Below are 13829 nucleotides of genomic sequence, written 5' to 3'. Positions count from 1 at the left end.
CCCTAGAATTATCAAGTTGTTTGAAGAAAAGCTTTAAGTGAGTATTTGAAGTTGTGAACAGGAAATTCGCGTGCAACAATTCATATATAGAAGAGTTCATGGTTTTGGAGTTGTAATATTGGATAACTACAGTAAGTTTTACAAGTGGTAGTAGTTTAGTATAAAGTTATTCTATATTGTAAAAACATCAATCCTATATAGTGATTGTTTGTGTTGGGATTGGCGGCAAAGTCCATGCAGTTGATTCCTTTGGAATAGTTTTCCCATAACTAATTAATAAACTTGGCTTAATAAATGGTTAATCAGCACAACTGGGGTCTAAAGTATCTAACAATAGTGTTAGAGACACAAAAACAATTACAATCTTTTTCACAAGTATTGATATGGCAAATTGTGATTGTAGTAAAATTATTTTATATGAACCCACTTCTAACACCAATTATAATGTATCACTCTAACAATTGTGAAATTAGTTAACATCATTAAACTAATTGTCAAAACAAAAACAAAAGGTTGGACACAGCTATCTGCTTCGACATAGGATTCCAAATATATAGTTAAGTACAATGACAACATTAGAGGAAGGCAGGGCACCCTCTGATTCACAAATTACTTTGTTTCTGCTTGTCAACATCTTCGCTATAAAATAATACAAACCCAACATGTGCAGTTAGGTACCTAAGGAATTTTAGATCATCATAGAGCTAGTAAATTTAGTTCTTTTGTGCATCAATATTTATCCACCTTGAACCACAAGCTATTATAGTAAAAAAAAAAAAAAAGCATTAGATTCTCCAAAACACAAACTAACTTTTTTGTTTCTACTGTGAGATCCTTAGAGATTGGATAACACAAAATATTGTACCATATGCTTGGCCTTGTGGAGTATTGCACTCCATATTCCCCTAATTAAAGCCTTATGGGAGGGAACCAGCTTCTATGTGCAGTCTATTCTAGTTCATATTCATATACTTCTATGTAATGATCATCATATCCTCAAATTCCAATAGTGCAAAGACATACTAAATTTGAAGCCGCAAGTCGCAACTAAGAGTGGCTCAGGTGATTAAGGCATAAATTTTGTGGACCATGGCTGGTCGGAATTGTAAAATTACTCGTACGAATCAGTATGTTCAATTATATATAAAGTACACGAATTAGTATGTTCAACTAGTATTTAGTTGAGAATAAAAAGGTTGTATATATCTTATGTTCGGAAATTTTCATATCTCAACCATGTTAGTAGAATCTTTCTGTGCCTCCTAAGTGGTGGCTTCTCATTTGATCATAGAAAGGGCACAAGTAGAACAATGCGAAGTTCAGAAATTCATTTAATATCAAATTTTCTTCAATAGTACTACAAACACACCCAATTTTACAACTTATCAAAATGGTTGATTCTAAATGGTAGAAAAAAAAAAGTTATGAATAAAAAGTATTCAGTACTACTCACGATCAACTATTTTATGTTAAGAAATTGGAAAAATTTGTTGTGTACTTCTATTTATTCAGTGTTCCATAGCCGACGAAAGCTGCCACGCCTGTCAGATGCATAAGTCCTTAGAAAGTTCTTGACCCCAGGTTGCAATAATTTTAGCTTTGTAAAAAAATAAATAAATAAATAATTGTACATGATCAATATTGCAACTGTGCAAGATATCACCAACGCCTTTTTCTTTGCTTACATTATTTTTTTTAATAATTGCATCTTCTTCTTTTTTTTCTTGAGAGCAACGAAGGGGTTGCTTAATTGGTGCCACAAACAGTCACTCAATAAAGAAGATGAGCACTAGGAGCATTTCCATTTACTTACACTTTTTTGCTACATGTTACTATAAAGTACAATTTGTAAATTTAGATGTGTTTAAAAAAAATTTATAAAAAATAAATAAATTTTAAAAAAAAAAATTTTAAAAAAAAAACTTCACAAGGATGCCATTATTTTGGAAATAACAAATTATGCTTTGCATTTAATTTCCTTTTTTTATTCTTTTGGCTGTTTCAGTTTCAAGAGTGAGCCTGATCTTTGACATATGCCATGCATGTTGCATTATTATGTCACTACTGTAGCCATTGGTAATGATAAGTAATTAATAAATCAAAGCGAAGGTAAGTTTAGCACTCTAAATTGTTTAAATATTATTATTAACTATACATTGCATTTGTAAAAACAGGGAGGCGGGGGAGGGGAATAATTGCACCTATCCACTTTAAGCTATGAGAATGTTTACAATCAATTCTCAAGATTAATTTGTAATATATGTCTATCACACCATTCAAATTAGGACCGAAACTAACAGATTAATCCAAAATTAAGATGTTTGTTGCAAAAATTTTATAGTTTAAACTTTAAAGTACACATTAAGTATTCTTGTAATTTAGGAAAATAACTTCCTATTAATCTATTGATTTTTACATAAATTAAATGTTAGATTATACATTACAAACTAACTCGAAGAAGACAAGAGTCTTAAAGCTAAATTGACACATCTTCATTCACAAAGTGCTTGGGGTTTAGGGAGGGAAGGGTTCGAGCTGCCCTTAAGGTAATTTGTTAATATACCATTTTAGGAAAATTTTGATACCACTTTTATGAGAAATTGAAAAAACCATCAAAATATTATTTGCTTTCTTTCTTTTCTCATAAAAACTTTTCTAAAATAGTTCACTAAAAAATATATTTAGAGTATACATTAACTTTTTCCATACTCTTCCCAAACAATAATTAACCTAAAAACATAAGGCATGATTTTTAACCAATAAATGTGCTTAGAGTTACAAAGCATGGCCACAAAAAATATACTTAAAAGTATCTGTTAACTTTTTACATAAAATTTTGGAATTCAAAACACGTCCCAAACAGTAATTAATCTAAAAATATAAGGCATGAATCTTAACCAATAAGACTATGGACGCATCTTAATAATTAGGACTGCCATCACATCCCAAGAAAATACTACAAAGCATGGCCAGAAAACTCACTGAAAAACGTGTGCCTGTAAGTGTGATCCTCCTTTTTTCCTGTCCTTGGTTCTTTTTCCCTCAACTTTAATGTTTTGGTAAATTTGTAATGACAGAATCCCATGCTTTCTTTTCATTTCCTTGAAACGTGGGTTTTAATTGTTTTGTAGAGTAATCTAATAGTTGCATGGGTGATGATGGCCCTTTGTCACGCAGTCTCAATCTTAATTTCAAGCTTCTATAATTTTATTGAGATCAAGAAACACATATTCAAGCATTAGGGTTTTGAGAATTTATCCCATGTTTTAGCAAAACACTAAGTTCTCACCAAGGAGGGCTCAACCTATAGGCAATTTAAGTAATGGCCTAAGACCCCTATACAATATAATATATTATATCCATTTATCTTATAGTATAGCAAAAATAATAATAATAAAGCTTTTTCTACTGGAAAATAGAATGTATTGTTTAATGAATAAAAATTTTTAATTATGGCCCAAAATTTTAATGAATAAAAATTATCTTAAAATTTTTATTTTCTTTTCAAATATTGTTATGCATTATGTTTATACATTTTAAGAGTGTAAAAATTTTCAAACCTTCCAAACACATGGAAGATGGGTGGACTCCTCTCTCTCTCTCTCTCTCTCTCTCTCTCTCTCTCTCTCTCTCTCTCTATATATATATATTAAAATTAAACTTAGAAGTAATAGTTTATCAGAAAAATTCATTATTGAAATCCAATGTTCAATTCCTGAAGTTTAAATTAATAGATAGTTTGTAATGTATAATCTACCACTTTGCTCTAGTTAGATTATAATGGGCTAGGGTTTTCACTATAGCTAGTTATTGGGAGTACTGTCTGTTGCATACACTGCCCATTATAATTGAAAACGTGACTTAAAGTCACGTTTTCTAGTTTGAAATTGTGATTTAAAGTTATGTTTTCAATTATAATTGGTTGTGTGTGCAACAAGTTTCTCCCTATGTTTAAATACCCCCTAAAGTAAACTCTAGGACTAGGGTTTCAATGGTAGGTTGCCTCCATGGGCACTCATTTGACCTTAAAGCATGGCTTGATGCCAACATCCACCCACTCAACCATGATGAGCAGTTGAGCACCTATCCAGAATGTATTCATCGCATCTGCTCCATCAGTTTATTCTGCAAGTACAATGGGAAATCGTCCATACAACTAACAAGCCAAAACTGCATGACCAAGACATATAATTAAGTTTAATCAAAATCAACATATAGTATAACCCCTAAATGAAACAACAACAACAAAATGGCTTGCTATGCCTTAAATCTATCTAATCATGTCAGATTTGGGTTCTTTTGATCCCTCATGTCATCATGTGCTTTAACCAACTCAAAACCATGCTTAACCGCAATAGCAAAATTATTTACTCACATTCATGTCCAGACACTTTGGGTCAACATGAATCCACTCAACTTTGGCTCAATCACTTTTATAGTCATGTCTCATAAATATATAATCCAAGGACTGCCGACAAGAGAGTAAAAATCTAAGACAAGGATGGAGTACAAAGTGTTTAAGTGAGACAGGGGCAAAGAATGCCTCGCAAAATTCCTGTCTCATTGTCATCCCTACTTGCAAATGATACTCAAGAAATATATAAAGACAAACCAACTCAAAACTCTTTACACCGAAATCACATCTAACTCACATATATGAGTATCTTTCAATCCCAAATGTTACTAAGATCTTTCAGCCTCCAAACATAATCGCATTATGAATTTAATTTAAAACCTCCGAATAAAATCATATTATACTTATATATCGTTCATGCAGGTCTATTTCAGTTTCAAGGAATAACTACCAAATAATTTCCATATACGGTAGGAACATCTTAGACCAAAATCCCACTTAGGAAAAAGCCTCCACTTGGGATAAAGTCGCCAAAACTTTTACAATGGTGGTAATATACAAAATTTTATTATCTATGTTTTGGAGAATAATACTACTAAATTAATTTTTTAACAAGAAAGATTCTTTCCTTTCACACTTTAATAACTCTAATAGATTATGGAATTTGAGTCTATATATACCTAACAAAATGGTATATAAACGCAATGCACAGCTTATTGTTAATAAGTTGTTCCATAATTATCAACTAGGTATATTAAGACACTTCATTCCTTATGTTCCAATACGAGTATTTTACTCAGCTTGCTGCACATGTTCGATTCCTTTTTAATCCCCAGTGGCACAGAGATTTCATGACACTGTGGGCAGCCGATATTTTCTCCCTTTCTCCCTGTTGTACGTAAAGGATGATAGAACGAGAGCCGAGAGGGTCTTTTGGTATCGTAGGTGCATGAAAATACACAAATCAAAGCAAAAGAAGAGTCGTATTGAGACCTTCTCAGCATAAAGGCAAAGGGGGTTCCCTCCTTGTCACGTTCGAAACCAGCTAAGCCCTCTCTCTCTCTCTCTCTCTCTCTCTCTCTCTCTCTCTCTCTAGGTTCGAGAAAGTGTATGCAACAGAATCCAATCCAACCTATAAAGAATACAATCACCCTTAACTCCATGAAGTAAAAAAAACTGACAAACCCCAAACCCTTAAAAAAAATTCTTGCCTTAGCTAATCTGATAAACTTCCCTTTCTCTCCTATTCTCTTCCTTCCTCCAGTTCTTTTATAGACCCAATTATTATAACCACATTCATCATGCAATGATAGTCTTGTTCTGTACTTGTTTACTTGATCTGTGTCTTTGATATACAGAGGGCATCTTCTCCTAGAAAAATAAAATATAGAATGAAAAATATGGGTGGCAGTAGTACTAGTAGTCGTACTTCTTTGCTTTTCAAGATCATGCTTGGAGCACTAGCATTAGTGGGGTTTATTTTTCTTTTGTTGGTTGGTAACCAGGAAAGTGGAAGAGCAAAAATGGAGACAGCATTATCGACTCAGTCTGGTGCAAATTTCAAAGGCAAGGAGAAGCTTGTCGACCATCCGGAGTTGGATCTCAACTACATGAGCAAAAGAAGAGTTCCCAATGGACCAGATCCTATACATAACAGGTATATTACTATTACCAACACATACATATACTATATATTTCTGTACATATACATGGTTTACATCTAATTTCTATTTTTCATTATGTGCTATCTTTTCTGAGGTTAGAAAGTTTTAGTTTGTTTAATTTGCATGTCTCTATGGTGTATGCATGTGTGAATATTTTTACCAGAGTTTTCTTATCTCTAGCTAAAGCAATTAGAAATTTTTATAATTTGGTTATTACACTAAGTACTAGCTAAGAAGGGAGATTTGAATCTTAGTTCTTCTTATAATAAATTAAAGAAGGCCAAGTAATGTCGCTATGCTACGCTATTGGTTGAAGAATTTTAATTAAGGTGGGGCACAAAATTTTTATTTATTTGCTAAACATATGTAATTGAAAACTTTTTTTTATTATAATTTTTTTAATCACAATCAGTCAATATGCTATGGATTTCCAAATCTTACAAGAATACATAGCTCTATCGAGTGATCCCTTTCAACTAATAGAACCATAGTAATGTTTTTGTTCCATCTTTAATTATTGAACTGCCTGCAAAAATTCCCTCAATTAATGGCCTTTCCTTTCTTTCTTACTTTTTTATTTTATCTGGCTTCCAACTATGAGAAGATTTGTTGGTTAAGTATAAACAATTAGGATTTTCATGCTTTAACTGTTACATTGAGGTGCTGATTGAAGGTGTCCAGATACTTTATTATATATTACAGTTTACTAAGCCCCAGTCCAAAAAAGGAAAAAAGGAAATAAAGTTTGTCTACTCACTTTATTCCATCCCCTAGTCATGATTATTCAAATTAAAGCTAATTAACATTTCATTTTATTCTCGACGTAAGAAGCCTTCAAGCTTTTTAGGGTGCCTTTCTTATCACTTTCTTGTTTCCTTTATCATAATTCGCAAGTTCAACTCAGAGTTTGTCATGATTAGCAATGGTATTTGTTACAAATATCAGTAAGCTAGAACTTTTGCTTTCTCAACAGGATTTCTTATTACTCATCAAACGTAACTGAAGGCATTGTTGCTTATATAGCTTATTTTAAACACTTTTGCAGTATCTGAATTAAAATAAGTTGATGCTTGAAGGATTGTTTCTTAAGCAAGGAACATATCTTCCATATTGTTAAACTTTGTCCATAAGCCTCCACTTGAGTTTTTAATTCACTAAACTTTTCTCCATAAGATACCAACTAACGGGTTTGATTAAGCTGCCAAGAGTCTAGTAGCTCAATGGCATTACACAATTCTTCTAGTAAAGAAAAACTTGCGATCAAATCCCCATTCCCTAAATTAGCATAGGGAAAAGAAATTATTCAACTTTAAGAATTATGGCATGTTCTTATTTTCCCTTTTTATTTTCTTCAGGAGAGCTGGGAACTCTGGAAGACCTCCTGGTCAAAAATCCTAGACATCATCAAGTTCAACAAGCTTCATGAAACTCAATTAATTTGCAGGAGATGATGCAAGCATGTTTGTATTTCTTAGATATGGGCCTATAGATAACCCTGAAAAATACTCAAGAATCCAATCATGCATGCAAATCTTATTTTACAATTACACCTATTTGTTATGGGGGAGTAAAGAAAAGGAAGCTTGTCGCACACAAAATACACTCAAAAGAATCCCAGACGAAGATTAATCAGCCTTTGTAGAAATTCCACTTCAGTTTTTTTGCATTCTCTTTGATTATTTTTTTTAGAGTGAGAAATAGAGAGTGAGCAATTTTAGCATATGAGTATCAATCTTTGCATGTAAAAGACCAAAAATATAATTAAGTTAATAGTAAGCATAGCATGCATATCTACGAGCGAGATTTGAAGAACCCAAAAGATGTCCTGGCATACTTAGCAGTGATATGCATGCATGGGAAGGGTACATGTACCGGTCACTATCTATCAAAGTCATCTTTGGCTTTGGATTTGTTCAGAGTTTTAAACATATATTTTATTCCATTAATTACTTTAAAGATGTGGCATGAGTTCCAAAACTAAAGTGAATCCCACCAATTAAAGGTTCTTGTACCTGTAAAAATTAAAGTTGCTCTCGAAACTGAGTTGTGTGTTGGTCTTTTTCTCTGGATTCTTTGGTGGGGGTGCTGGACTGTTTTGGTCTTTGGTCCATTCAAACTTGATAAACTTCATGAGATTCTTCTCTAGTCTCGTGGCGTGGCAATCAAATAACGAAAGGAAGGAAAAATAAATATATAAATAAATGAACAAAAGGTAAAGGAGGCACAAACACATACGGTCATTCCCTTCAAAGTGAAACTTAAAGGAGGCATACTCAAGCTTTTTATTTGCTTTCACCTTTCTTGTTTTGTTTTTATTAGATTGAGTAGCAGAGAGACTGGGACCAAAGTAAAATGAGATTCAAATTGGGATGCTTATGAAAAAAGGGGAAAAAGTAAAAGGGATTTAAACCGGTGCATTTTGATCCATGTGAGAGAATTAATTATTAGGTATTTTCAGATGGCCAATGTTTCTCTCTAAATTAGTCTAGAGAGAAACCCTCTAAACTTCTTTTATATTTTTTATTGGATGTGAATTTTAAAAATTCAACTGTAGGATTACATGTTCTTTATGTACTTAACATACATATTAAATTTCGCTCAAATCAAATATTATTTACTATTTGATCAATGAACTTATTTTTTATGTATAATTTTTTATCACAAAATTTTGAAATTTGAAGTTTAAACATGTCATTAATAACAAAACTAGTGATCTTTGATCTTTTTGAAATTTTGCAAGCATGAAAAATATAATAAGAACATGCAATCTAACGGTTTGATTTTCAAAATTCACATCCAATAAAAAGATGAAAAATGTTAACCAAGTTTAGGAGCTATTTTTAGAAATATTTTATTAGGAGAATGATAAAATAATAAATATTGTTAACAATTTTTTATATTTTCCATAAAACTAATGTCAAAACTTTCTTATACTAGTTTATTAACAATTGCCTTAAGGGCATCCATTAACATAACCTTAAAAGATATAGGAAGAGTTTGAATGATTTTTTTCCTAACTAGTTTAGAGAAAAATCTTTTCATTCTTAGAGTCATGTCTAGAAATACATGGCTATCTTTTTCTCAAAAAAAAGAAAAAGAAAAAAAAAGAAATACATGACTATCTACTGCCCACATCAATAAATATATAATAATAATTTAAGAATTAATTTTTGTGTCATTTTTTTTTTTAAGAAATAATTACAACATACTGCTAATTCTGCAGTTCGAACTCTTTTCCCCTAGACCCCAAGCACTTTGTACATGGGGAGGTGTCAATTCAGCTACAATGCCTTTGGCTTGAGTTTATGTCATATGTTTATATTAAATAAATAACTTTTATTTTTATTTTTGTGGAATGTGGAACGTGGAGTATCAATTCCCTAAAGTCCAGAAATACCTAACAATTTTCTGATGGTAAGACAACGAATCTGGAAACATATGGGTCATCAATTGCAATTGGAGTTGGGGGTCCTCAAAGAATTTAGTAGTGTTGAAAGGGGTCCAATAAATAGGAGCCCAGCTCCACAAATAGGCAACCTTAAGCTGTAGTTTCCGCCATTTAATAAGGCTTGTCCCAGCCAATTCTGTAACATGTTGGACTTGGTTTGAGGGCCTAATTCTGCCACCTAAAACAAGTCCAATCTACTTATTTCTATTGGTGTTTCCTTTTCTTATATATAGTGATTTGGTTTTGTGGCCCATATCAAAACCTTAAACCCACAGTCTTTTTTTTGAACACTAACCTCACAATCTTTAAATCTTATCAACTTATTTTAATCCCATCCAACAAATTATTTTTTTAAGACAAAGACTCAACCAATCACAAAAATGTATTTAATTAATTTTAATTAGTAATCAATCAAAATTAATTTCCATCAGAACTTTACCTAGTAGATCTTGGCATGTAGAAACTTACTTGATAGCTGGGGAAAAAAAAACTTCTCATTTCAAAATTTTCAATGCCCCTAGTTGGAAACTAGGTTATTATTATTATTGATTGATTGATTGATTTGAAAAAAATGAGGCATTAGCCGAATGCCCCTTGTTTGGTGACGTTTTAAAAAATGGCAGAACGTAGATTTAATACTTAGGTGATGTTCTTTAGATTCTCATTTTTAAGATTTAACTATGTGATTGTACTTAACTAAAAATATACTTCATCTCATGAGAAAAAAGTCATATGGCTAAATTTTAAGAGAAAAACCTAAGAAATAGCGCTTAAATACTGCACCTAAATTTTGTCATTTAAAAAAAATAATGTATTTTATCAAACATGGATGCGGCATAGCCAAATGCCCTTGATATGAAAATGAAGCACAGTCAAATGCCTTGGTTTTTCTTTTATTATATTTTTTAAAAAAATGATTTTTATTATTTACAAAAAGAATGAGGCATAGCCGAATGCACCTAGTTTTAAGATATATATATTTTTAAATAATTTTATTAAAAAGGAGTGAGGTATGGCTGAATGCCCCCACTGTGCTAAGATGCTATGCCTATATGCCATAACAAGCTCGTTTTTTATTTATTTATTTTACTTAAGAATAGAATTCTATATTGGTAGGACACATCATGGAAAATTGTCTCTAATCACCTTAATAGATATCAAATGGTAATTAAGTTCAATTATTTTTCTAGTTTTTGCTAAAGGTTGTATTAGAAATGATTTTTCTTACCTAAAAAAATGAACAACACTTTTAGGTCTTGTTTTGTTTCAAGAACTTAGATTTTTTTTTTTTTTTACCTCACAATTTGGCTCGTAGAGTTGCCTTTTGTACAAGAAAAGAAATCAGAGATGGAGAGGATGCTTCTCCCTCATTTCTCCTTTATAAATTATCATTATTCATTTATTAAAATTAAAATTAAAATTATAAAAAAAAAAAAAAAAAAAAAAAAAAAAAAAAAAAACTTGCTCCCTACCTTTGTAATGAAGGCAAACCTTATTTGGCAACTTCCTTTTTCCTACAAACTTAAGTTGGGCTTGAATCATTTTGCAAGTTCAAAATTACGGGTAGTTCCTACAAAGGATCGAACCAATGACGTATACAATACTTGAATTCTCGATGTAGATGCTACATAGTTGGTTCTCATCCTTCAAGCTCATATTGGTCATGGGTTGAGAACGGGAATTGAACTCTATAGGATCCAACTTAGCATCATTTTTTAAGATTTTGAGAAGAGTCGCTCTTTGGAGAAGAGTAACTTCCGACATAGCAGTAAAAGCAAGACATGTAGGCAGATTGACTCATCAAATTCCCATTGAAATATGTACGAAGTATTCGAAATACAGGAAAGAAATACCATTCAAGCAATATTTCTAAAGGAGTTGCAAATGGATTTGCTCAAGCTCCCTTCTGCCTTTGCACTTGAGGGCCAATCTTTGTTTGGCCCAAGGAAACATTTGCATGCCTCTGTTACCTTTTGGGAGGCCTATGCCCCGAATGGTCCGAAGATTTAAAAGATTGGAATAAAGAAATGCATAACTTACCTTTTTTCTCAAATAAAGAAAGTTGAGCTTGAAAAAAATATATTAGAATTCTAAATTAATAATTTGATACTTTGTAAATTGATGTTGGAAAGCAAAATAAAAACAAGATAAAGAGTTTAACTCTTCAAAAACAAGAGTTTAATAACTAATAAGATAATACTACAATGACTAGAGTTTTTGAGAGAGAGAGAGAGAGAGAGAGAGAGAGAGAGAGAGAGAGAGAGAGAGAGAGAGAGAGAGAGAGAGAGAGAGAGAGAGAGAGAGAGAGAGAGAGAGAGAGAGAGAGAGAGAGAGAGAGAGGGTTCAATTACAGCCTACACAAAAAATCAATTGGTGTCTTGGTTTGATGATAAAGAGTATCATCAGGAGCAGACGCCATATGTTGAAACTCTCTAAAAAACATTCTAAAAAAATAAAAACTTAGCCTTTTATATAACTTTATTACATTTAAATAAATATAAAAGTTTTGTCTAAAGTTCTCAAGTCCATCTCTTTGGTTTTTATTTTTGTACCTCTCTTTGAACAAATAAATTCAACCTTGTCTCCCTCTTGACTAATCGAACCCCCTAATACCAACATCTAATCAAACCCCCTAATACAAACATTTTAAGCTAAATAAATCCACAACTTAAATATTAAAAAAAAAAAAAGAAAACCATTCAAACTTCTCTATATCTTTTTATTGGATATAAATTTTGAAAAAATAACTATTGAATTTTATGTTCTTATTATATCTTCCGTACTTACCAAAATTTCAAGAATATCAAATTGAATATACTAATTTAATATATATCAAGCCCAAAAACATGCCATTAGCTTAGCCTTTTATATAACTTTATTATATTTTAATAAATATAAAAGTTTTGACTGAAGTTCTCAAGTCCATCACTTTGGTTTTTATTTATGTACCTCTCTTTGAACGAATAAATTCAACACTTTCCACCTCTTGACTAATCGAACCCCCTAATACCAACATCTAATCGAACCCCTTAATACCAACATCTGAGCTAAATAAATCCCCAAATTAAATAATAAAAAAGCCCTTAAAACTCATTTATATCTTTTTATTATATATAACTTTTAAAAATCTAACAATTAAATTTTATATTCTTATCATAGATTTCATTAAAATTTCAAGAAATTCAAAAATTAATAACTATGTCATCAATTAAACGTTTTATGGGGGCCGACTAGTCAATAAAGTTATTAAAGTCAAGTTAATTGAGCCTGTGACCCATCCGAGGACGTAAAGCTGTTTGAGGATACCCATGTCAAGTTGTAAGGGTAATCAAACGAAAGGAAGAGTAGATATCACGTAAGGTGAGTTCAGTATTCGTCTGAGGACAAAATCATTCTCGGCAATATGAGTCCGAGGATGACCAGAACACCACCTTGTTACAAACGTACTTCGGAGCTACGTTACCACTAAAAGCGGGATATGGGACCAAAGGGTAAGAAAGAAAAGGTAAACAAATATCTATAACGACAGCTGCCACCACATTAATTGCCTCTCAACCAACTCTCTGACCGTATTAATGTGGAGGTAATGTCTGAACAGTGATGGAGCAGCCTTACAGCTGTTAGTTGGAGGTTCCAGAAGGTGTTAGATGGGACAGAAAGAGATCCCCTGAATCCAATTAACACGTGTGTGGTGAAGATGATATGAAGGGGGCAGTATATAACATGAAAGAAAGCATTGAGGAAGAGTATCAGAACATAAAAAAAGAAAGATAAAGAGTACTCAGAAGAAAGCCTTAAGAACAAAAGAACTGAACTTGTTTCGAAGGAAAAACTAATTGTTATATCAGTGCTAATCCATCTATAAACGTGGGATTTAATCTTTTTTCTTTTAGAGTTTACCTAGTTTTTGGACACTCACGCTCTACAAATTTTATTGTTTGGGCCTTTAACGTACGAATCCAATATCAGTTTAGGATCATTACAAATTGAGTCCTTACACGTTTAAATTTCAAATTTTTTTAGTATAAAATTATGCCTAAAAAATAAGTTTATTAATTGAATAATAAATTTTGACACGTGTGTTAATAATATAAATAAAATTCAAATTTAAAAAGAAAATCTTTAAAAAAGAAAAGGAAAAAAAGGCCAGCACGCCTAAGGACTGCTAACTTGCGCGAGGTGAGTAGGTTTGAAACGTCCAAAAAGAAGAGCTGGAGCTGGAGTGACACGCGTCTCTTCCTTTTTTATGATTTTGACTCGGCGGAGCCACCGGAGAGAGAAAATCTTTCGTTCCTTACAATTATTTTGACGAAAATTTAAAAAAATCATTTAATTATTAATTAATTAAATAATTATTCTAATA

General features: G+C 31.9%; 1 protein-coding gene across 1 annotated transcript; it reads left to right on the top strand.

The window, feature by feature from the left end:
• The first annotated feature begins 5071 nt into the window (after window positions 1-5071).
• Window positions 5072-7976, top strand: LOC126718635 (CLAVATA3/ESR (CLE)-related protein 25-like). Its single transcript, XM_050420940.1, has 2 exons — window positions 5072-6011; window positions 7374-7976. Exons 1-2 carry the CDS (start codon window positions 5746-5748, stop codon window positions 7414-7416), a joined length of 309 nt encoding a protein of 102 aa, XP_050276897.1. The 5' UTR covers window positions 5072-5745; the 3' UTR covers window positions 7417-7976.
• Window positions 7977-13829: the final 5853 nt, after the last annotated feature.

This window comes from Quercus robur, chromosome 3 (genome assembly GCF_932294415.1).
Source record: "Quercus robur chromosome 3, dhQueRobu3.1, whole genome shotgun sequence".
Lineage (NCBI taxonomy): Eukaryota > Viridiplantae > Streptophyta > Magnoliopsida > Fagales > Fagaceae > Quercus > Quercus robur.
The sequence above is the reverse complement of the archived record's forward strand: the minus strand, read 5'-3'. Positions and strand labels throughout refer to the sequence as shown.